This window comes from Podarcis raffonei, chromosome 13, assembly GCF_027172205.1.
Source record: "Podarcis raffonei isolate rPodRaf1 chromosome 13, rPodRaf1.pri, whole genome shotgun sequence".
In the NCBI taxonomy this organism is placed as follows: Eukaryota; Metazoa; Chordata; class Lepidosauria; order Squamata; family Lacertidae; genus Podarcis; species Podarcis raffonei.
Window position 1 is genome coordinate 27,030,429 of NC_070614.1, and position 25,637 is coordinate 27,056,065.

Sequence of the window (25,637 nt, forward strand, 5' to 3'; positions counted from 1 at the left end):
TGCCTCCCTCTCTGTGCCTAGATGACAAGCTCTGGCTCACACCAGTCATCATCAACAGTGGTATATATTGCCTATCTGTAATTTCGAAGCTACTATCGCCTTCCTAATTCACAAACTCACGTACCTAAACTTAATTATAACTGTCAGTGCCAATCAAAACAACAACAACATGACAAGTTGTTGGGCTTGGGCAAGGGCTAGATGACTTACATCAGGTTGAGGAACTACAGCCTCAGGAGTAACCAGGAATAAGGTCCTGCTCTGTCAGACAACCAAAGGTAGAGAACAGGGACCTGGTCCTTCTACTTGGCCAACCGAGAAGGTCTTTGACTGACAGGAAATTGCAAGGGCTGGTACTCTTCCCTTCCGTGTCTGGAGGGAGAGCTCCAAGTATACCAGGACCTGACCTTCAATTCCAAGATTACTAGTCCCAAGTGTGACACAAAGGCTGCTAAAGCATACAGGTGACAAGCCCAAAAGCAATGTTTGGCTGCAGCTGTGCCAAACACAGCTCCACTGTAATTCTTTCAATAGAGGGCGTGGGGAACATGCTCCAGGTGCCACTCGACTCCAGCTCTCATCAACCACAGCCGGCATGGCCAATGTTCATGGATTATGGGAGTTGTAGTCCCCCGACACCTGGAGGTCCCGCAGGTTCACCACCTCTGCCTCCACATTTTCAATCTCCTTTGTTTCTTGCATCATTCTCCCTGAAGCTTTGTGGACTTTAGTACACATTGCCTCCCCGGATAGCCACTTAACTGTCCTTTACATTTTTTGCTGCAGGTGTAAAGCGGCTTTTATTTTTGTCTGTTGAGCTGCCTTGAACCGCTGGTCAAGGATAGGGATAGAATCATAGAATTGTAGAGTTGGAAGGGGCCAAGAGTCAACTAGTTCAAGCCCCTGCAATGCAGGAACCTCAGCTAAAATCGTCTGTTTTATTACATAGATTGTACCAAATCAGATAATGGGAAGGACATCTGAAGAGAAAGAAGGGGGAAACTCCCATCCCTTTAATGATACTGGGCTTGGTGGAAGGCTTTTAAACCTCTTTGCCCAACCCAGCACCTCTGCTTGCTGCAAAGCCCAACAGTATCACCACTGAAACCAGGTGGACTTGCCCTGCCATCACTTCTAGATACTGCTAAAAGCAGAGGTGGTGTTTAAATTGCCCTCCTCCTCCTTTCAGGGAAGTGTCCCAAACAGTTATAAAGCTGGAAAAACGGCTTACGAATTATTGGCACCGGCCTCAAATGTTTAGACGCCTCCCCAGTTTAGTGGGGTAAGGAAACATTTCAGTTGCCAAGCTAACAAGCCTGAGAAACAGATTCCAGGAAATACTCAGGCTGTTTAAATTCCATCATAAAACTCATATCCTAGCTAGCAATGTGTGCATTTCCTGGGGCGGGGTGGATAAGGGGAGGGAAATTGTTTGTTTGTTTTTTTACAGGACACAACATTGACAAGAAGAACCAAACTCACATACCTATGATCCTGATGATCAAAACTTAACACACGTTTTTCTTGATGTCCGCATGATTGAATTGCAGCCTGCACCTTAAAAGGCTGTTGGCGATTACATGACATTATAGCTCTCAGAGTCTGTTTCTCTCCCCCCCCTCCATCCAACAGAAGCATCAGAAAGAAATAAACCCACTTACTAATCCATTAGCAGAAGAAAACCCTCCTCCTTGCTGTACCGGTGTTTAGGAAGCAGACCAACCAGCAGTCAGACGTATACCAAAATATCTGCATTCTAGGTGACAGAGAGCAATACAGGGTTTTTTATTCTGACACAGTGGGGCACTAAAGCAAAAGCCCATTAAACCACATGGGTGGAGGCCGCCCAGGAAACATCTCAGTTAGACATCACAGAGGGCAGCAACAAAATAGCTCTCTCTGAACCCCAGTGCTGGCATGAATCAGCGAATGAATCAACGACGAGTGGTACCTAACCAACCCTAATCAACTTATGCTGGATTTCCAACCGTGAGAGACTGGAAACGGTGCCTGGGTCCTTTGGCCTGATCTTGTGTCTTCTCCACCACCGTCATTGTACAATGTCAAAATAAACCACCCATGCTGCAAGAGACTGGTCTTTCAGCCATTGGCTCTCCCATCCAGAAGAGATGCCGCAATGAGGCAGCTGCAACCGTCGAAATGTGGCAACCACTGCAAGGCAAGTGTCAAAACATTTCTTCCCTCTTCCTTCTTGTCCCTGGGTTGTGTTTTCAACCTGCCATGTGGAGTTCCCCACTCCCTCAACCTCAGAGAGGGAAAAGCTTTGAGATATATATATATATATATATATATATATATATATATATATAGGCAAAGGCTTTTCAAAGAAGACTCTGAAGAGCATTGCTTTTGTAACTGGGGGGAGAAACCTGGTTCATGCCCCTGCAAGAAAGAATGAGAATCTGTCCCAACTGCCTACCAAATAATTAAAATGTATTTATAAATGATCAGCTAAGGTTTCCAAACTCACAAAGAAATCTATACCTAGTGTGCATCTCAAAATTTCTGATATAGCCCTTTTGATGAGCAAGTCACAAATCCCCCCCAAAGGGGACACCTTTATATTAAAGTGCATTTGCTATCATCCTAAACATCGCCTTGCAATAGGCTCCTACCTTTCTATACCTGTCCAAGCCTTCTGGGCTGGATGTCTTCCATCACCCAGAGAGCAAGCTATGAGTACCTTTCAAATCTCAGTGTTGTCTGCATCTATTTTCAGATTCTTGAAAAATAAAATAATAATAATAATAATAAATACGTTTTAAGCTCCCCCCCCCAACCCTTGTCTCTCCTTCCAAGCTAAACTCTACCCAGGATTCAAGCATCGTTTGAGCCGTCTGCGTTCTCTGTCGGATCTTGGAATCCTGCGCAACATGTGCTCATTTTAAAAAGAAATTAAATTTTTAAAAAGGAGCCATTGTGTGGAAGTGTATCCTGAAGACGCAGCCGGAACGAAGGAAACAGGGTTCTCACGTTGCTGGCCTCTCACAGCTCACCAGAAGGGAATATAAAAGATACCCAGGCTCAGTACTTGTTAATCCCAAAGATGCGTACGCCATGCAGCTGGGGTAGCTTGGGGATCAAGACGCTCATCAAGGAGATGGTGTTGATGATGAAGTGTATCCGGTCGTATTTAGTGTAGAAGCTAGTAAGGAAATAACTGCGGAGGAAAGAAAAGGAGGAGAGAATTGAATCGCGTATGCCCCAATCCCTCAACTAGCCCACACTGAGAGTTGAAACATGGAATGCCCTCCCTAGGATGCCCGTATCATGCACACACACACACACACACACACACACACACACCATTTTTATATCATGCATATAATCTCTCTCTCTCTGGATATATAATTTTTATTAAATTTCTCTTTTACCTTTTAGAATATTCACTTAAGGTAAAGGGACCCCTGACCATTAGGTCCAGTCGTGACCGACTCTGGGGTTGCAGCGCTCATCTCGTTTTATTGGCCGAGGGAGCCGGCGTACAGCTTCCGGGTCATGTGGCCAGCATGACTAAGCAGTTTCTGGCGAACCAGAGCAGCGCACTGTTTACCTTCCGGCCGGAGCGGTACCTATTTATCTACTTGCACTGGCGTGCTTTGGAACTGCTAGGTTGGCAGGAGCACGGACCGAGCAACGGGAGCTCACCCCATCACGGGGATTCAAACCACGACCTTCTGATCGGCAAGTCCTAGGCTCTGTGGTTCAACCCACAGCGCCACCTGTGTTCCCCCCCCCCAGCCTGTAGCATCCTCCTACCGGGTAGCGTACTCCTTCCGGGTCATGTGGCCAGCATGACTAAGCCACTTCTGGCGAACCAGAGCAGCGCACAGAAACACCGTTTACCTTCCCGCCGGAGCAGTACCTATTTATCTACTTGCACTTTGAGGTGCTTTCGAACTGCTAGGTTGGCAGGAGCAGGGACAGAGCAATGGGAGCTCACCCCGTCGCGGGGATTCAAACCACCAGCCTTCTGATAAGCAAGTCCCAGGCTCTGTGGTTTAACCCACAGCGCCACTCGCGTCCCTCAGAATATTCACTTAAACAACCTTAAAATATCAATGACTTCCCTTCCTCTCTTTACATGGTTCATTTTGCACAGCATAAACACCTGCACATTTTATATAAACTAAACCATTCTGTATTCCATTATTACATCCATCAAAACTTATTTGCACTGTTGAATTTATCTTACTTACGCTGCCCACGTTTTCATACGTACACAATTCCCCCCCATATATTTTCCAGTCATCTTTAAACGTTATGTTCTTCTTGTTCTCTTATTCTATGCGTTAGGTCCGCAAGCTGCGCATATTCCATCAGTTTAAGTCGCCAGTCGGGACTTCGCTCGGTTTCCATTTTTGGGCTAACGAAACACGAGCCGCAGTAGTGATATACATAAATAACCTTTTCCAACACCTGGGAATTTCTGTCTGACTTATCCCCAACTTCAAGGACTCAGGTTTTTTTTGGAAAAATACTTTTAAACATTTCTTTCAGTTCATTATGAATTATTTCCCAATACTCTTTAACAGGTCCACCATATATGATAGAAAGTACCCTCAGTCTCATTACATCTCCAACACTCACCTGATTCAGTCTTATACATCTTATATATATTCTTTGGATGCCAGGTGAAAAGCTTTTCATTTTTCCAGGAATTTTTCTTTAACATTGCAAATCGTATTGCTCACTACCCAGAGAATGTTAAGGTACTGTCGTTTTTGGACTACAACTCCCATCATCCCTAAGCTAGCAAGACCAGCGGGGTCAAGGATGATGGGAATTGTAGTTGGGGGAAACCAGCCGGAGACCCAAGTTTGGGAAACACGGCTCTAAGGGCACAAGGGGAGGAAGGAGTTCTGTGGGTCTGAAAAGTATTTCTTCGCACAGTGTGGAGTTAATTTATGGAACTGGCCTGCTATGCGTTGTGGGGGTGGCCATTAGGGCATAGACGGCCTTAAAAAGAGGGTGAGGCAAGTACATGGAGGATATGGCTACTAGTCAACTTGGCTTCATACCATCCTCAGGACCACAGGCATCATGACTCCGAATACTCATTGACTGAGAACAGCAACATTTCTTGTTTGCGGGCTTCCCGCAGGCATCAAACTAGCCGCTGTAGGAACGGGATGTTGGGCTTGGCAGGCCTCTGGCCTGACCCAGAAGCGATTTGCACCTAGCCTTATAAGTACAGTCCCAAGCCCTCTTTTACACTCACAGTATAATTGGTGTGATGGTCAGGAACTTGCGGGAAGCGGTGAACTGCACCCCATAATCCATCTGCTCCCAGTGAGTCAGCAGCCGGGCTTTGCCCTGGTCAGGCGTCTCGAAAGGCGTTCCTTTCACAGTGTGTAAGAAAATGTACATGCTCTGTAAGAAAACACAAACACACACGTGTGTTTTTAGGGCTACATGGCGGTGGGGAATAATATTCCGCCGCTATTCTGGGCTACTTCGCTCATCTCTTCCTCTCTCTTGTTTCGAGTCCCGATTTAACCGGTTGAAAAGGCAGCAACGTCCTTGCGAAAGATGTGCTGCACAACCAAGGAAAGATTCCTGCACAACCAATGAATAACCACTTTTCAATGAGAAGCAAGGGTAGCCTCGCAGGAAAGAGGGCAAACGTGCAGATACAGTGCTAATTTAGGATAATTATTATTCTACTACAAACCCTCAATCTAAGGTGCTTGGCTGAAGTCCACTAGAAGCAGTGCCGCAAAGAGGACTATTGACCGACCTTTAAAAACGTGGCAGAGGAAAGAAGCTGCAGTATTTGAAGCCTTAAAATGCTTCGGCTAACCTGATCCAAGGAAGAAAGGAGAAAAAAGCAGGAGGAAGCATTGAGCAGTGAACTAGCATGGAACACGTCATTCATACATTTGTGCTGGCAGGGGGAGCTGTTGCCACTTCTGCTGCCTACAAAGCAGTGCTAAAAAATTCAGATGCTGTAATGCACATAAAAATATAACTGGGGCCTCAAGAGGCAGCCCCCTCCCTGCTCTTTTTTGGAGGCAAAGTGTCACATACATAATTTTTCAAAGGGCCGGCGCTCTACGCAAGACAGATTTCCTACACAGATCTACTTCTAGGTCACGAATTGTGCCACACCGGTTATTGGCATCTGTGTGGCCAATGGTACCCAGGGCAGAGAGAGGGTGCCAATTCAGATTTCACACCACACCCACAAAATGCCTTGAGCCAGCCCTGTGTGGAAATTCCTAATCTGCCCTAGGTTATTGCAACGGGCAGTGGCAACTAAGACGCACATGTTATTGTCACAGGTGTGTAGGAGGCAGCTTGCCATTTGTAATACACAAAGGGGGGCTTGCTCCTGGACCGGGAGAGCCTGGCCACAGTAGTTCATGCACTGGTTACTTCAAGATTGGATTACTGCAATGCACTGTGTGTGGGGCTTCCTTTGCCCTTGACCCTGAAGCTGCAGTTAGTGCAGAATGCCTTTTCAGCACCTAACACCTGTGCTCAGGGCTCTGCCCTGGTTGTTGATCCGGCACCGGGCAGAGTTCAAGGTGTTACTATTAGTATATAAAGCTCTTAACACCTTGGGACCTGTTTACCTATGACGTCATCTTACTCCAAATGTTAGGGTTGCCATATTTCAAAAAGTGAAAGTCCGGACATAAAAGCTGTTGAGCTTTTTTGTGGGCAAAGTTGTTGAGCTTTGAAGTTTTGGGGCTTTTTTTTTTTTTAAAGGAAATTTGCCAACAAATTACCACCACTGACTCGGATTGCCATTTTTACCAATTTTCGGAAATTCCGTATGGAAGCTATTTCGGACGGACGAACGAATCCCGGATATGTCTGGGGAATTCCGGACGTATAGCAGCTAGGCTACCGTATGTGCCCACTTGACCACTTCAATCAACAGAATTGGCACTTCTATAAAGTGCCACATAATACCCGCAACCGCATCTGTAAGAACTCGTTTAGTTTGGCACTCCCTGCCTATTGATACCAAGGCAGGCGCTTTCACTGTATTCCTTTCCGCACCTGCCAAAGACATTCTTGTTTAGTTTAGACATGCCTACCCAAATGTTGGGACGCGGGTGGCACTGTGGGTTAAACCACAGAGCCTAGAACTTGCTGATTAGAAGGTCGGCAGTTCGAATCCCCGCGATGGGGTGAGCGCCTGTTGCTCAGTCCCTGCTCCTGCCAACCTAGCAGTTCGAAAGCACCTCAAAGTGCAAGTAGATAAATAGGTACTGCTCCGGCGGGAAGGTAAACGGTGTTTCTGTGCGCTGCTCTGCTTCGCCAGAAGTGGCTTAGTCATGCTGGCCACATGACTCAGAAGCTGTACGCCAGCTCCCTCGGCCAATAAAGCGAGATGAGCGCTGCAACCCCAGAGTGGTCTTCAGCTGTTTTGGGACTACCAGCTCCCATCATCCCTTGCTAGCAGGAGCAGTGGTTGGGGCTGATGGGAAATTGTAGTCCAAAATACAACCACTGCGTGGAAACCAAACACAGCAAGTGCATCTCTCTACGCTGACACCGTTATAAAAAACCCTTGTGACAATCCTGATCTAGACACCCTACAGGGCCAGCGACACGTTTAATATATCAGAAGGGAAGGAAGCCAAACAGCACATAGCTGTCACTCTCAGTTGTTTTTACTGCTAAAGTGAAGAAATAATTGCATGCGGAGCAGATGGGGTGACCGCCCCTGGCTAGATGCAAAATGATGCACCACTCTGAGCACAGGGCATAAGCCAGCAGGCTGCCATGTCTGCGCTGAGATAGTGTCTGGATATTAGGCTAAGCAGATTAAGGTTAACTGAGGGTTGGGGGAGGAGATGCCCAGAAATATGGACCAATGTTAAGGACGAGGGAGAATGAGCCCCTGCTAAGGCACACCATAGTCATCATCCTTAAAATTATATTATGATTATTTCAAATTGTACTTTCACACCTGCTGCTTGTGCAGCCTGTTTTGTGAGCTTTAGTCCCCCATCTGCAGTATACCGGGCTAAGAACTTAATTCGTTGTGGAGGTCCGTTCTTAACCCGAAACTGTTCTTAACCTGAAGCACCACTTTAGCTAATGGGGCCTCCTGCTGCTGCTGCGCCGCCGCCATGCGTTTTCTGTTCTCATCCTGAAGCAAAGTTCTTAACCCAAGGTACTATTCCTGGGTTAGTGGAGTCTGTAACCTGAAGCGCCCGTAACCCAAGGTACCATTGTATCTTTAAAACTGTACTATAGCACCGTGAGCTGTCACAGAATGCTGGGAACTGCAGTTTGTTTTCAGGTTGCTGAAACCCCCTATGATCAATCCCTCTTTTCCAGGGAACTTTGGAAAGCCTAGCTCTGTTGAGGGTCTCCTGTTGTTAACTATCAGCATCCTTAACAAACTACACTTCCCAGGATTCCTTAGAGGGAAGCCATGACCTTTCAAACTGGTGTGATATTCAAACTGGGGTGTTCTTTTTGTTCTCTGAATGGGTTTAGGGAGGATTTTCTCCCCTTAACACTCTCAAGTTTGCACAAAACAAAAGCAAGAGGTGACGTAGAAGCATGTATGAGGTTTTTCAGATGGCTTACTAATCCTTAATAAACCCTGTGCTCCACCCCCCCCACTCCCTTCCTGCAGCAAGCTTTAGTGGTCCAGAGTTAATTTAAACCATAGTTTCCCATTATACCTGAACTGGGAAACTGTGGTATAACCACACTCGGTTAGTGAACCAAGATTAATCCATGGTTTCCCAGATCAGGCATTGAAGTGGTTTAAAGTAATTGTGATAGAAGTGCTAAAAGCCGGTGCATGGGGGCGGCGCAGGGAGTATGCAAGCGCCACACTGGTTCTTGGCATAATACACCACATAGTTTCCTATGCTGAGGTTGTCAAATCTGAGCAAGCTGTGTGCCTGTATTAATGGGAGGGGGGCATATGTGCAGTACTGTATCTTTAAGATATTGTAAAATGGACACGGACTGCAAGAACAAGATAAATGAAGTCGGAAAAGAGGTCTCCATTAGAAGCATTTCATGACTAAAAGCGGGTTGGTATGCAGATTTAAAAACCACCACCACCACTAAGACCCTAATAAAAAATAAATGTCTGTTACACCTGGCAGGTAGGCACAACAATGCTTAGGATGAATCCACAAATGTTTTTTTTTTAAAAATAGTGACTCTCTGCTCAGCTTGCATGCCCATAGCAACAATCCCATCCTTGGCACTGACAACTTGATGTATCTCTCTGGACAATCCAGCTGATAGCGTCAGACTTGCATCTAGATGGATATTTGCCTGCTGCCTGGTCTAGACACCAGACATTCATATAGCCTAGATGGCCATTTCTTGGAGGGCTGAAGAAAAGGGCTAGGTATGGAGTTCTGGAGGGCCGTACTTGGCCCTGGGCCTAAGGTTCCCCACCCCCTGTGTTATAGGGAGTACAGGGGGTGGGAATTGTGTTGGCTTCCCCCTCCCTGCGCTGCCTGCAGAAGCACCCTCTGCCTACAGTGCCCAACGCCGGAACTCAAAGCTGCTCCCAAAGGGGCTCCCCCTACCATGTTGTGGATGATGTTGGTCAGAGTCCAAACCACAGGGACGCTGAAGAAGGGGATGCTGAGGAGGATCACGTGCAGAAGGCCGATGCCCAAGACGTAGGAGAGCCAGATGCCCCGGCTGTTCATGACCCGGGTGTTCGGGTTCACTTCGCTGTGAGCTGTGCCCACGTTCATCTCTCCAGCTCGGCGGCCCTGCAGCAGGACACAGAGGGACACAGATGGGTTAGCAGGATGAGGGAAAGCTCCCAAATAGGGGGAAAAAAGACCAGGGCTGCGGAACGTTGCTGGACTACATCTCCCATCATCCATGCCACAGCTAGGGCAGATGGGGGTTGTAGTCCAACAAGGTCCGGAGAACTGTGGGTTCCCCAGCCCTGGAGCAGGTGGCTCTATCTGTTTCTGGCCTGGGTCAGTTTTTGCATGTTTCCCTAAACCAACCCTGATATCGTTAAGCCTAATTATCCCACCAAGGGGCGAGGCTGATTCAGAATGAGGCTAAGTGAGGGTACGGCCCTTATAGATGCTCAGTAGCAGATGTGCCAGATGTTGCTGGACTTCAGCCACCCAACAAGCCCAGCCAGCAGGGTGAATGATCAGGGGAGACGGGAGTTGCAAACCAAGATCATCTGGGCAGCCACATCCCTGCTCAATTGGCTTCCCGTAGACCTGGGAGGCCATCTTGTAATTCCCTTCCTTTGGATACTATTAAGTTGTGAGTTGTGACTTCAATACATAACAGATACCACCGCAGGGACAGTGCATAGGGTCCTATCATTAGCAGAGCCCGGATTTAGAACTCTCCAGCCAATCAAAAACACATCGAGGCATCCTTAAATACATGCAACACCCACAACCCTCACACCGACGGTCACCACAATCACATAAGCACACTGCCATTACGTATTGATTTTATCTGCGGCACACGGTGAGTCTTTACCTTGGAACGGCATGCCCTGCCGTGCTCCGGCTTACGAAGTTGTGCTGGGGCCAAGTGGGGCATGAAGTCATTCACATCTTTAACCCTTGCACGGCTGATTCCCTCTCTCACAACAAATAGCCAAGTGAGGGGTGGGGGACCTTGGCACAGGGAAGATCATCTCCAACCCTGTGTGCACCCCATTGTGGTTATGCTCCAAATCAAGAGGGGGCCCATCCCTGTTGCTCGCACCACGTGAAACCTCCCTCCTGCTGCAAAGAGAAGGAACGAGTGCATGCGCGCACCCAGCCGAATTCAAATTTTGACTGCAGCAAGTGCAAAGGGTTTAAAGCACCACAGCTGCAATCTGGTTCAACCCCTGCAGGAGCTGTTTATTTTTAGGTGGGTCGGGGTGAAGAATCAGCCGCACCAGGGCTGGCTAGCCCCATCTAGTTTGGGCCCTAGCCACAACCTGCCAGCACAAGGCAGAGCCTCCGATTGCAGAGTAAATGAATACATGCATATAGCAGATGGAGCAATGTTTGCTCTCACAGTGAATCCACTTGTTCTGACGACAGAACAGCTGCAACTCAAAGGCAGAACAACACACACATTAGGCAACGTTTCCAATTTAGATAAGAGGGCTGGCGAAAGGGATGGCAAGGAAGGGATGGTGCTCTGGCAACCGGCACTTACATGTTCTATGCGCTAGGGTCAAGGCACATCCATCTCCCGCTCAATATTTAACTTTGGGTGGGTGGGTGGGCGAGGACCAGCGGCACAGACTCCGCTGCCACACATGCACAGCATCAGAATATTTTTAAAAAGACATCTCCACAGCCTCTCCAGAGAGCATGACTAGGGGCACACTTATACAGGAAATAGGGACCAGCCACAGGTTTCAGAAGGTGTAAGAAGTTTGAAAGCTGCCTTGGTTCCTTGCCTCTTCTTTAGTAATGCCGTTCAGCATCCATGCAACACTTTTGAATGGGCATGGGATGCTGGCTTACTCCAGAGTCACACCACTGCCCCACCTAGCTCAGTGGAGTCTATATTAGCCTTCCCAAACCTGGCACCCTCTAGATGTGCTGCCTGGGGCCAAAGAGTTATAGTCTCAAACATCCAGAAGACACCAGGTTAGCAAAGGCTACCAATGACTCTCCTGGATTTCGTACAGAGGTCTTTCCCATCCCTACCTGGAAATGCTGAGGATTAAATCTGGGACTTTCTGTTTGCAAAGCAGGTCTTCCTACAATGAGCTATATACAGCCACTCTCTGCTTTGATTAAATTCTTCTCAGCAGTCCTTACAAAGCAGTCCCATAAAAGAGCGCCGTGCAACCATCCAATTTTCATGCAATGCAATCGCAGCTGTCAGAATATGCACATTGCACTTAACTTCCTCCTACTCTATCCTAGGAGTTTCCCATGACACCCATTTCCAAAATGTCTTAATTATCTGTTCTCTACAGCGAATGTGCCCTAATTATCAAGGCAGCTGCAGTCCAGCCTCTTGCATCATTAGGCAGCGTGGACACCAGATGTTCACAAATGCATCTAGACTTGGGCCTGAGCTGTTTTAGAGTCTGTAGTTCTGCCTTCTGCATTGTCCTGGCCACTTTAATTTTTGGAGGGGTGGGGAGGGAGAGAGCGAGAGCACTTGCTTCTGTAGCTGTTCCGTCCTTCAAGCTTCATGTAATCTCAGTCAGATCCCAAACATCTGGCCTGTCTGTGGGCTGCTATCTACGCAGCTGGGATGCAAGTCAGACACATTTTCTGTAGCTATTTATAGAACCTCCCATTCTAGGCTGAATTTACCCAACAAGGTGCTTTACCTGCACATCAGCCTGTTTAACAGTAGGACACAACCCACTCACCCATTTTTAAGCACAGAGCATTTTTTCTAGTGGTGTTATCCAGACACCAATTATGTATTGCTTTTGAAAAAGAATAATCTTGGAGTGACACGGTTCTCTGCTTCTAACATACATATTCATACGTTCCACTTTTCTGGCTGGCTTCTTGGGTTTCCCCCATTCTTATACAGTGGTACCTCGGGTTCAGTACTTAATTCGTTCCGGAAGTCCGTTCTTAACCTGAAACTGTTCTTAACCTGAAGCACCACTTTAGCTAATGGGGCCTCCTGCTGCCGCCGCGCTGCTGGAGCACGATTTCTGTTCTCATCCTGAAGCAAAATTCTTAACCCAAGGTACTATTTCTGGGTTAGCAGAGTCTGTAACCTGAAGTGTATGTAACCCGAGGTATCACTGTACACCTGAAAAATCAATAGTTGGACAGCATTTCCATGGATTTTGTTCACTGCAGTGTGGATTCCCCATTGAGCTAGTAATTTGTACATGGAGGGAGGACCACAGCTCAGTGGAAGAGCATTTGCTTTGTGTATGAAATGTTGTGGCTTCAATTCCCGGCATTTCTCTGCTTCTAACATACATAGGTAGGACTGGGAATGTCTCTGTCTGAAACCTTGGAGGAGTGGCTACCGGTCAGTGCAGACAATACTGAACTAGATGGACCAATTGCCTGACTCAGTCTGCTTCCCTTTTACTTGCTGTTCACATTTTTGTGCAAGTAAGAACATGATACCTGGTGCATAAGTTTTCCTTCCCAAAGGGAGTTCTACAGGTAATGTGACCAGCAACAACATTTCTTTATGCACCCTTCTGATCCGAGATCGGCACATGAAGCAGGCCAATAAAAGGCATTATCAGACACTACTTCTGTCCAAGACCTTCTCTCTCTTTCTCTACACACACACACACACACACACACACACACACACACACACACAAAAACTACCATCGCCCCTTTCTATTCATGAACATTTGCCTTGCAGAGGCTCCAGCTATTATCCCGGAACTCTGGCAGCAATTGGGCGTTAGTTTAAAAGACCAATTAAAAAAGAGAGAGAAAATACCGAGCTATAAAAATTAACAACCTGTTTCGGCAAAGCATTTTATGAGGCTTTTTAAAAATTTGCAAGTGGAGTTTTGTTTTACTGATGACTACAGCACGGCGCAAAGTCGTGTCCCCAAGCAGGCAAATGTGTGTTAGGAGAGGTAAGGGCCTGACAGCCCTGAGGCCTAGCCTTTATTAGCTCTGTGGTTATGATTAGGTGGGGAGGGGACTTCAATCGTCCCCCGTGGCTTCAAAACTGGGATTGCACAGGAAAACATCTCCTTGCATTGGAGAGCAAAGTTCAGATTGCTGAAGCAATTTTTCTTTTTTTCTGCTCGTAAAAGACAGACACAACGGAGTGGTTTCCTGACCGAGGTTTCATACCACTGCAGCCAACCAAGGACTTGCGCAAATATGGGAGAGTGTTTGATAAGCTGTCAAACTTTAATCCTTGCTTACCTCTCCAGCAGGGCAGAATTGACGTATCAGAGTGGAACTAGAGACAGCTCCCGTTCTGCTTAAATAGAAAGGGGGGTGGGGGGGTGGAGGAGAGAGAAAGGGGAATACATTGTTAGAAGCAAAACAAAACAAAAAAAGGAAAAATGGTGTGCAGCACGCAAAACCCCACTCCCCACTCCCAAATCTCTGTCTGGGCTCATCCACTAGCGATGGACTGATTGACAAATGGTGCTTGGGAAGAGGTCTGCAGGGTGGTAAATTGTAGGTGGGTGGGATTTAGCACCCCTTACCCACGCACCCGTATTGCTGTTAAAATGAGAAGGTCCTCCCCCTTTTGCTGCGTTTATTGAACAACTCGTTTCGTTTCTTACATTTCTATTCCGTCTTTCACTCACGTGAGTCCCAAACGTCTTATATACAATCAGTGATAACATAACAGAACATCACAACCGCAGCGTAATGGTATAAAATAATTATCGAAATCATCAGCAAAACGATTGCAAACCATCAGTAAAACACAACTGCCTTCTATGAAACACTATTAACAAAGCAATAACAGCAACAAAAAGGCGAAACAGCACAAACGCAGGAAAAGTCGTATGATAAAATTCACAAAGCATTACAGTGGTACCTTGGTTCTCGAATTCAATCCGTTCTGGGAGTCCTTCGACTCCCAGAACGGTTCGAAAACCAAGGCGTGGCTTCTGATTGGCTGCAGGAGCTTCCTGCAGCCTGTTGGAAGCGACACCGGATGTTCGGTTTTCAAAGAACGCTCACAAACCAGAACACTCGCTTCCGGGTTTGCGACGTTCAGGAGCTGATTTGTTCGACAACTAAGCCATTCGACTACCAAGGTACAGCACTCCTAATCCACAAAACAATATTAGCAATACTAATGAACAACCAAAACTGAAACTAAGGACTGTTGAATTCTCTCTCTATATTTGAAACACAAAGGAAGCTGCCTTATACAGAGTTAGACCTCTGGTCCAGCAAGGTCATAGAATCACAGAATTGCCGAGTTGGAAGGGATCCCGAGTGTCATCTAGCCCAGCTCCCTGCAATGCAGGAAACAGTATGGTGTATACAGATCCCCAGGGTTTCAAACATGGATCTCTCACACCCCTACCTGGAAAAGCCACAAGTCGAAACAGGCACCTTCTGAATGCAAAGCAGATGTTCTACCAATGAGCTACAGCCGTTCCAGTTGAGCCACAGCCATTCCCTTAAACCGCCTGTACTGCATCTGCTTTGGTATTTAACCCCACTGGGTTGCATCCAGTGCTAGTTTTCCGCCCAGAACAGGCCCATTGAAGTTAATGGCCACGACTAACCTAGGTCCATTAATTTCAATGGACCTGCTTTGAGTGGGACTTTCTCTAGTCTGGGCTTGAAGCCCGCTGTTTCTTCCCATCATTCAAAACATGGCAGTCCGGCTTCTTCTGCCAGCAAAGCCACACCTCAAACCCAACCGTGCATGAACTCCCAGCGGGGACCAGCCACACCGTATGCATCTGCCCCTTGCAAACAATGCAAGAAAACCCTTAAGGTGATCACTTGAGATAAGATGGACTCTCTGCTCTGCCCACCAGGAAAAGCAATGCTACTTTTATTTATGCCGCTGCTTATCCTGGGATGAAAGACAGGCAAGCCAAGAACCTGTGGCCTTGCCAGGGTGGGAAATACTCTTGCCAAGGTTGCCAGGCGACGTTTAGCTTGGCAGGGTCGCGAGTTGTTCAAAAGTGCGAGTTAACGCCGCAAACACTGACCATTGCAAATTCCTATGAAACAAACGCAGCGATAAATAAGCATAAAATAAATAAATGTAAAGAGTTACATTCCCATCCACCCCAAAATATGCTGCTTAAACAAGCACTGATACCAGAGATCCTTGAAAACTCTTGTGAACCATCAAGTAGCTTTGGTGACAAGAAGCGCTTACTGCCAGCGACAGCTGGTTTAGCAGCTATGGCCCTTCCTCCGCAGAGAAGGGTCTAACTGGACCACTGTACTTGGGGCTGCCCTTGAAGACTGATTGGGTTGTATTTTTAAAAAATGTATGTAAGGTAAAGGTAAAGGACCCCTGGACGGTTAAGTCCAGTCAAAGGCGACTATGGGGTTGCAGCGCTCATTGCGCTTTCAGGCTGAGGGAGCCGGTGTTTGTCCACAGACAGCTTTCCGGGTTATGCAGCCAGCATGACTAAACCACTTCTGGCGCAATGGAACACTGTGACAGAAGCCAGAGCACACGGAAATGCCGTTTACCTTCCCGCTGCAGTGGTACCTATTTATCTACTTGCACTGGCGTGCGTTCGAACTGCTAGGTTGGCAGGAGCTGGGACAGAGCAATGGGAGCTCACCCTGTTGTGTGGATTCGAACCACCGACCTTTTAATCAGCAAGCCCAAGAGGCTCAGTGGTTTAGACCACAGCACCACCTGCGTAACCTGTCTGGGGACCAACAGGTGATGGGTAGACCATAAAAGCTGGCAATAGATAGATAACAATAACAATTTATTATTTATACCCCACCCATCTGGCTGGGTTTCCCCAGCCACTCTGGGGGCTCCCAAGAGAAAATTGAAAACACAATAAAACATCAAACATTAAAAACTTCCCTAAACAGGGCTGCCTTCATATGTCTTCTAAAAGATAGTTGTTTATTTCATTGACATCTGATAGGAGGGCTATAGATAGCTATAACTCCATTAACATTTTGGCAGGGTTGTTGTTCTGGTCCAGCACATCAAAAATAAGACCTAAATAGTACCTTTTCAGATTGAAACAAGTTGATTTATCACAGGCCTCTTTGCATCTGGAGCAAGCCCATTACAAATCAGGATCAGTTGGTTGTGCAAAGTCATTCATGGATCTGCTCATGTCAGTGCAGTTTAAGTAAATGCAACAGCTAAATCCTCTGGGCTGAACTGAGATTTAGGGCACTGAAGTTGCATCCTTAACGCCCAGTACTCCTACTGATGTTGCCTGTTTAGCAAATGAAATGAGCCACAGGAAAAAGCTCAATCTGTACCTGGAGAGCCAGACAGAGCACCTATTCTGGGAATCTATATTGGCTTTCTTGTTTTCCTCAAGGATAGGGACCCCTTAGGCCTTTTAGATGCTACTGCGACTCCTGAAACACACTCCCCACCCCACCCGCAACCACAAGGTCAATGGCCAAGATGGAAATAAATGCCTGCAGCTAACCCGAAGCCTGAAAGTGGTACAAATGGTCATTAAGGATGTTGTTCTAGTTAACAGAAACATGGAAGATGGGAGATGGAATCCAGGAACATCTTAAAAGCCATAGGTAGTCCTCCATCCCTCTTCTAGGACTGCCACAGCCATCAAGAAGACATTCAGAGATGGCAAGTAGTGGCTGGCTCTAAGGGCCCTTTATTTTTGCGGAGGCATACAGTGGTTTGTTCCACTCACGTGGAACCATATTTGGGATCCAAAAGGGAACTCTCCCATATCGGCTGAAGACACTGAAGCTTATAGTTTTGTTTGTTTTCGCGGGGTCTAGTGCACAGCTGTCAACTTTTCCCCTTTTTTAAGGGAAATTCCCTTATTCCGAATAGGATTCCTCGCAAGAAAAGGGAAAAGTTGACAGCTATGGTTTAGTGGGGTCTTTTCTGGTAGTACCCAGCTCAGCTCGCAAGCATTCACAGTGTGCGTTTTGAAAGCAAGCTAAAATGTGGTGTGATGGAGGTTTTGTTGACAGTGGGGTACTCATCCTGCTATCATTGTGTTTTGGGGCAGGGTGGGGAGAAAGAAAGCTTCAAAACTTGGTCCAACCAGAGATGACAGCATGGGAAAGCAATGTCTCTATATCACACCAATTTCACCTTTTTTCTCCAAAAGACCTGCTCTTCGCTTTTAGGACGCCCCTCTCACCATTCTAAACCAGCTCCATTTCAGAATATGTTTTTGAAGAGGGGTTGGGAGAAACAGGTTCTTCGATAAGATTTTAACAGCCCACTTTTGTTCATGTTCAGATTCGGACTGCAAACAGAAAAACCAAACAAATCCCCAGCCTATTTTGACAGCATTTGTTGTGGTTAATTTTTAAAGCCTCTGATTGCAAAGGATAAATAAGTGATCGTGTTAAAAGCTTTCAACGGCGACAAGGCTACATATGAAGTGAACTCCGTTTAAGGAAGAGTGTTCATTAAAACTCTTAGGAACCATCAGAATGGTAAATCTGGCTGCATATAGTGAGAGCACAAGTGGTGCTGGTGGGTAGGAAAGAAACAGCTGGAAACAGCTGGCACCAGAGCAAGCATGCCTGATGAATGCACTCCTGTCTTAAGTTACATTAACCAGAGAACTACAAGGACAGATGAGACACTGAATTTATTAACTTTGCGTTGAAGCATGAAATGAGGACAGGAGACCCTGGATCCAAGCAATTTCTCAATAGATACACATTTATACTTATTTGTCATGTGTTGTGTATTTGGGGAGGGGGGGAGAAGTGAGAGACAGAGAGATCATTTTGCGTGAAATTCTAAAATAGCAAAGGTGTGGGTTTTTTTTTAAGTGGCTATTTTTTAATGCCTCGTAATAACAATGTTCGCGATGAGTCCCTTCTTTTAAAGGAATACCAACAGGAGTTGTTCCTTTGGCATGCAAAACTAGCACAGATGGCCATTTACAGTGGCATCCTAGGCATGCGTACACAGAAGTTAGACAGGCCCATCATAACCAAATGCCATGGAATATTGAGAGGTCAGGGGTGTGGCAGTGGTGGGGAGATGGAATGAACTGGCTGGAAGATGACTGCAGGGACAGATAAAGGAAAGATGGGGAACTTCAGGCCCACTGAGCAATCTCAAAACTCGCAGGCATATTCTCAAAATTCTCACTCATGTAGTTTGCCCACCTGTCAAATTTGACCTGCGAGGACGCTCTTGATAACACTGTGATCTGTGGAGCCAAAAACATTCCACACCCCTGATATAAAGGGCAGAAGGAACAAGTCGAGCTAGGTCACTTCCTGGTTTACGCTGAGCAGCTATTTTTGAATGTCCCCAGAGACAGAACTGAAAACTGCCCATAGATGCCAGTAGAGAAATCCAAGATTGTAACTCAGCTAGGGCTAGGTATCAGTGTGTCTCTCCACTTTCCTCACTTCTCTCTCTCTCACACACACCAAAGAAAAAGGCAGCAACGAATGGAATAGTTTCCAACACCGCTAATGCAAAATTCAAAGCAAATGCAAGATCACTGTCCTTAAACTTCCAACAAATCTGCATTGCTGTCTGCTACTTTAATCCCCACATTGCAAGTTGGGCAACAACAACCCTGTAGTGTAGTTCACTGCTACATTCCTATTGCAGCTTGGAGGGCTGTGCTGGAGAAAAACAGCTTTTGGCAGCCCTGTAAAGTAGACCCAATGCTGTATTTCAGGCCACAGATGGGACTATTTGGCCTCCAAGAGCAAGCCCAGCACCCAGCTGCCTGCAGAAACCTCATGCTCTATTAACTTGCAAGCAGACTGGTTCCATTTTTAAATGTGAAAAACACCACATTTTTCTCCATTGCATGTGAAGTAAAAGACCAAATTAGAACAGAAACTCGCATATGTATTTGATGGTAACTTTTATTTTTCAACCCCCTCAGCTGCAGGTTCAGGTTACCAGGGATAACCTGCAACATTTTGTTGCAGGGCTTTGATTGTTTCCCTCTACAGTGGTACCTCAGGTTACAGACGCTTCAGGTTACAAACTCCGCTAACCCAGAAATAGTACCTCGGGTTAAGAACTTTATCTCAGGATGAGAACAGAAATCGCGTGGCAGGAGCGGGAGGCCCCAATAGCTAAAGTGGTACCTCAGGTTAAGAACAGTTTCAGGTTAAGAAGGGACCTCCAGAACGAATTACGTTCTTAACCCAAGGTACCACTGTATTTCCAACATTCCAGACGTGAGCGTTGTTGCTCTGAAGCTAACAGGAAGAAAGTATTAGCAGGCTTGGGAGAACTCCAAAGTTTGCAGAACTTAAAAAAACCCAAAACCTTTTGATACAAACTTCAGGAAAGGAAAGCCTGGGGTGGCGGGAACCCCAGAAACAGCTTCAATAAGAACTAGGCATGCTTAGTGAGCGTGGAATACCAACGATTTGGGAAACGAGTGGGAATAGAATGGCTGGAATTCTCAACAGGGAACACTCCACACTGCAACATTTTGTTGTAGTTTCCAGAGTGGTGTTGGAAAGAGACATGTATGCCCCAGGCTCCCTAAACAGCACCATGGATCACAAATCTGTTTTAAGTGGTCTTTGTATATACTCCTATTGAAGGTATTTTGGTTTTGCTCAGCCTCTGCGCTCACCGAGCTAAACTTGTGCAACTTGTGTTTCGGCCAACCAGAACAAAATACAAGAGTATCGAGACTAGACTATATTGGGCAGCTTACTTCAGCCAGAAACTGAAACCTCCAGATCTAACATTTCGATTTCTTTATTTGCTAAGCTGTTTGTTTAAGCAACTGCCTTTGATTTCTTAAGTCCTGGTTTTTATTTGAGGGAGTTTAATTCAACAATCTCAGTTGAGGATCATTTTGTATTGACACAATGTAACTGTTCTATGCAAATTTAATTAGGCTTGAGCAAGCTAATCTGAGCAAGGATACAAATTTAATCAAACAACATGGGTTGTGTAACTTTTTTAAGGTGGTTTCTTTTTTAGGGAAATAAACATATGACCCTATTATTGCAACAATATGATGACAGTAAACCATGATTAACTGCAAGTTGTCCCACAGACAATTATTAACCACAGCTTGTTCCTCCAAACTTTACTTTGTTTTCATGTCCTTGCAGCTTTGCGAGCATCCAGGGTGGATTGGGGTGGTCTGGCTAAACAAACCACGGGTTAAGGAAGGGTGCCAGGTTTGCACGTAACACCAAACCCTAGTTAAAACAAATAAAACGCTTGTAATCGAAACAACAAACTATGCACTTGGATTACGGTTTGTTGGCGGCAAACAAACCACTGTTAAGCTGCTGAGCAGGGTCAAACAAGCTACGAGTTAATAAGCCTCAGTTTAATAAACTATGGCCGATCATTGCGAGGAACCAGGCCAGTTTCATTCTAAGGGATCAAAAACGAATCTTCCAATGTCAAGAATGCCTTATCTTGCACATACCTTGCACAGTTCTGGTGTCGCCTCAAAGAGGATACCGTAGCGCTGGAAAAGGCAACCAAACCGTTCAAAGAGCTGGGTAAACCCCCCTCCAGAGTTGAATGCAGTTTAAAGCTCTCTTGAACCAGAGTTTGGCTGAGCTGGAGGAGCCTGGACTGAGGATTCTTTAACTTAGCTCGATGGCAGAACACAGGCTTTTCATGCAGAGAGTGCCATGCTCAACCATCAATTTTAAACCCTTCTGGTGGCAGGGCAGGGTGAGATCCTGCAGTGTCACACCACAATGCTGGGTGGACCAATGGTCTGAGTCAATTTGTGGCTGTGTCACATGTCCCTAGGTCTCCTCCATCCCTTTGTCCTGCCACCGCCTCTGCCCATGCAGTCACACTTATTTGCTCGTCTCATCCTTGCACCATAGGACAGGATAATTAAGGGCTCTTCCTATTCTGGTGGCTGGTGATTCTTTAATTGCAGCATCACTTGTGCCTCAGGCTGGTGCTCTTTGGACTATTGGCTCTTTCTAAGTGACCTTTTTGCAGCATGACTCTAGCCATCCCACTCGACTGGAGAGAACCCAAAACGTCTGGATAAACAGAATCATGTTGGGTCACACCCAACAGTGTTCTGCTCAAGACTCGTTGAAAATAATGGACCAGCATTGGCCATGCCCATTCGTTCCAGTAGGCCTACTCTTGCGTAGGACTAAGACTGTATACAACCCACTAAAGCTATACTGTGGGCATGGAGGAAGCGAAGGCAGCACACAGTGCATTCACAGATAGGATTTCTTCCATAAAGGAAGTTAGGATCGTGTTTCAAACTCCAGAAATAGCAGCCTCCTTGTAGCCCATCATATTCTCAATTTCCAAACCTTTCCCCCCCAAACGGTATGCGATTATAAACGGATTTCAACAGCTATAAAATAAAAAAAATTATGAAGGTTTATTGGGGGTAAAAGGAATGGCCAAACACTGGGGATGAAGAGGGACTAGTTTCGGACAAGCAAGTTTATTCTCAATAGGCATTGTCTTTTGCAGTCAATCAAGAGGAATTAGGTTGTTTGAAAGGATCCAAAGCAAACAATAGACACATCATCTACCACATGTTGGGTATCCCCAACCCACAAAAAATAAACCAAACCTATCTTTCCCAAGCTTAGTAAACCTCTCCAGTATTACCCTATTCCCACGTCTTAGACCCAAATCTATAACCTCATCTGCCCAAGCAAAAGAATGAGGCAGGGTATAATTCCAAGTCAGTATTTATTTACCAGATATATAAAGTTGCCTTCTAGTACATATTCCTCACAGGGCAGTTTGTCTGTCGTTACACAGTTATTACAGCAGCCTTTTTCCTTTTGGAGCTGCAAGTGTGCGGGTGGTGCCATTTTTCATAGAGCCGTACCTCCTTGCAAGTAAACAACTACAGTAGTTTCTAATCCAGCCCAGTCTCCAATGTGCTAATATGCTGTTTGCATGGAAGCATTTCATTTTTAAGAACCTTATACGAGTCAGACCACCTGTCCAGACTGGCTGGCAGCAGCTCTCCAAGGTTTTAGATGTGGGGACATTCCCAGCACCATCTGGAGATACCCAGGACTTGAACCCGGGGACATTCTGCATGTGTAGAGACAATAGCCCTTTTGCTTTTTTTACACTGGGGAGTGATCTGCTTTCCTGAAGTCTGCCACAGTATATCCTATGCCACCTTAAAGGTAAAGGTAAAGGTACCCCTGCCCGTACGGGCCAGTCTTGACAGACTCTAGGGTTGTGTGCCCATCTCACTTAAGAGGCCGGGGGCCAGCGCTGTCCGGAGACACTTCCGGGTCATGTGGCCAGCGTGACAAAGCTGCATCTGGCGAGCCAGCGCAGCACACAGAAACGCCATTTACCTTCCCGCCAGTAAGCGGTCCCTATTTATCTACTTGCACCCGGGGGTGCTTTCGAACTGCTAGGTTGGCAGGCGCTGGGACTGAGCAATGGGAGCGCACCCCGCCACGGGGATTCGAACCGCCTACCTTTCGATCGGCAAGCCTTAGGCACTGAGGCTTTTACCCACAGCGCCACCCGCATCCCTCTGCCACCTTACTCCACTGCAAGACTATATCCAAACTAAGTGACAGCTGAAATAACCATCTCTGCTTTTCCCCCTTGCTTTTTTTGGACCCAGTCTTTTGTTCAAATCCCCCCTCCACATAAACACAATGGTTTGAAAACAATGTGCAACGTTCCAACTGAGGCAAGATCCAAGGAGGACTGGGTGAGAGCGATTGTGACCGGTCTCTTGTTGGCGGAACTCCTGCAAATAGTTCCCAAAAATAACATTTCTGCCATATATAGTCAACATTTGTCCTGCTTCTCTTGGAACTGAGAATATGGATAAGAGGTCAGATTTGTAGGGAGGTTCCACTAAGGGTTCCACTTTCCCGATCCTTTCCTGCTCTAGGGCTTTCGGCTAAAGATATTGCATATAAATTGCAATGTTTGCCTCCAGATTCTCCAACCCATTGCTGGGTTGCAAATAGATTCCAATTTGCTTTGGTTAGTTTCTTTGCAATGCAAATCCTCTTAAGGCACCACAATGCTGGCCTATTAGTTTCTACTGCCCTACATTGCTGGGCACATTTACAACCCTACATATATTGGTGTGCCATCCAAGAGCGAAGACGCCCTGCACACCATGTACTTATAAGCGCTCATACGCCACTTCAACAGTCATGGATTTCCTTAAAGAATCCTGGGAAACTGTAGTGCTGGGAATTGTAGCTCTGTGGTGGGTCTCCCATCTCTGCGCTCTTAATAAGCTATAGTTCCCAGAATTCTTCAGGGGAAACCATGACTGTTCAAGTGACATATGAGCACTTTTAAAGTATATGGTTTGGAGGTGACCTCACTCTTTCATGGCACAAACTCAATACAGTCTACATTTGCTCTTGGAGGACACGAACCTAGTAAAAACCACAAAAGATGTTCCACTATGTTCTGCTGCAGAAAAGCATCATGGGGAAGGGAGGCACATTGAGCAAGGGCAGTATTCAATTTTATCCATAGCACCACAGGGGTTTTTGACCACATCAGCATATGAATCTCGGGGTGAAAAGGAGTTCTGCCTTGAGCTGATGGAGCTGGCTGCTTCAGCAGACATATCAGAGATGGTGAAAAAGAGGTCCAAGGGCAGGGGTGTTGTGCCCAAACCTGCTTCCTGTCCTATATAGAAGTTGGGTGTTCCAAGGAAGTCAAACATACGCTCCCCCACCTCCAACAACATTACAGAGAGCTGTACACATTTTCTGTACAAACAAACTTTCCAAAACTCTAGAATACAACATAGTCATCTAGGTCACATCCATGCCATAAATTAGCAGCCATAGTTTCTCATGAAGAATCCTGGGGGCTGTACTTTGTTAAGGATGTTGGGAACTGTAGCTCTGTAAGGGGGTCTCCTAGCAACTTTCAGCACCCTTTAAAAACTACAATTCCCATGATTATTTGTGGGGGCGGCGCAACTGTTAAAGCAGTTTGAGAGTGCTTTAAATGTTTGGTGTGGATGTGACCTCAGTGAAACTTGCTCTTGCTTGCTTGTTTTTTGCAGACACTTGGGGAGATTTCCATCCCCTCTCCCCTTTGTGTCCTAACCCCTCATGCTTTCCCGACAACCTTCACTCTTCTTGGCTTAAGCCAAACAGGTGCACATGCTAAAACGCAGCAGCAAAGCTCGGTGCAGGAGTTTTAAAGAAGGCCGACACTAGCAATTCCCAGGCTCTGAACTAAATCGTGGGCTCAGATGCCCAGAAAGGTGTGTGCGTATCTCGAACCCACAACATTCAGCACCTGCTTCTGCTGGGTTAGACTTTTCTACTCACTCTTAAATTAGGCCCAGCATGTCCAAAGGGGGAGCAAGCACGTCACTCCCAACTTCAGAGACTCTGTAGTTCTCCTCCCCAGGCTACATTTTAAAAGCAACCCACCAGCTTCTCTGAACGAGAGCAGCGCTCCAAAGCGTTCACACGTACACCGTCTCCCTTATCAACACCCACAGCAGCTGTTCTTAACCCACACACCGTTTCCCCGAAGCAAATGTGCAGAACCTCCTCCCATTTACCATATATTTGCATCCCTTCCTCTCCAAGGTGCTTCCCCCCTCCAGGCCCAGATTTTTTAAAACTTCCTTCGCTTGGCCGCCCACTCCTTCCTTGGCATGTTTACAAGCACCCTCCGCCCCCCAAGCTGTGATTTTGGCTGGAGCAGCCGGATCCCTTTCTCTGCCCCACCGCCACCCCACCCCCCATGCATTTCATTTACCAGCAGGGACGGCTTCCTTCCTTCGTGGCCCCCAGATCTGGGCTGCCTGGAAAGGCAACGGCGGTGGGGGTGGCTTCACGAAGTGGGGGGTCTTCCTCTCCCTCGAAAGCCCCGCTCCCCGCAGCTCACACTTCTCTTCCCAAGAGCTGACAACACAGCAAGGAGCTCTCTCAAGCACCGCCTCTCCGGACACATCATCACCAGCGGACGGTGGAGCATGCTGGGAAATGTAGTTCTCCAGGGAGCCGCTAGTCCCAAATTCCTTCCAATGAGCTACGGGCACGGCGGAGGCTTGCAGGGTTTTCTGGCTGCAAACCTGCGTCGCCTTTCCCCGTTCAACTAACTTCTGGGGATTA

At 46.7% G+C, this 25,637-nt stretch overlaps 1 protein-coding gene across 3 annotated transcripts; it reads right to left on the reverse strand.

Moving 5' to 3' along the window:
- Positions 1–2,307: 2,307 nt before the first annotated feature.
- ORMDL3 (ORMDL sphingolipid biosynthesis regulator 3) lies at positions 2,308–25,463 on the reverse strand. 3 transcript variants are annotated; one of them, XM_053361053.1, is made up of 5 exons: positions 25,282–25,462; positions 13,836–13,890; positions 9,546–9,737; positions 5,243–5,394; positions 2,308–3,181 (listed from the first exon to the last, which is right to left on the reverse strand). In XM_053361053.1, exons 3-5 carry the CDS (start codon positions 9,717–9,719, stop codon positions 3,046–3,048), a joined length of 462 nt encoding a protein of 153 aa, XP_053217028.1. In that variant the 5' UTR covers positions 9,720–9,737; positions 13,836–13,890; positions 25,282–25,462; the 3' UTR covers positions 2,308–3,045. The 3 variants fall into 3 exon arrangements, with proteins under 3 accessions (XP_053217028.1, XP_053217029.1, XP_053217030.1); XM_053361054.1 differs by having other exon boundaries at positions 13,836–13,893; XM_053361055.1 differs by lacking the exon at positions 13,836–13,890 and having other exon boundaries at positions 25,282–25,463.
- Between the last annotated feature and the right edge of the window lie 174 nt (positions 25,464–25,637).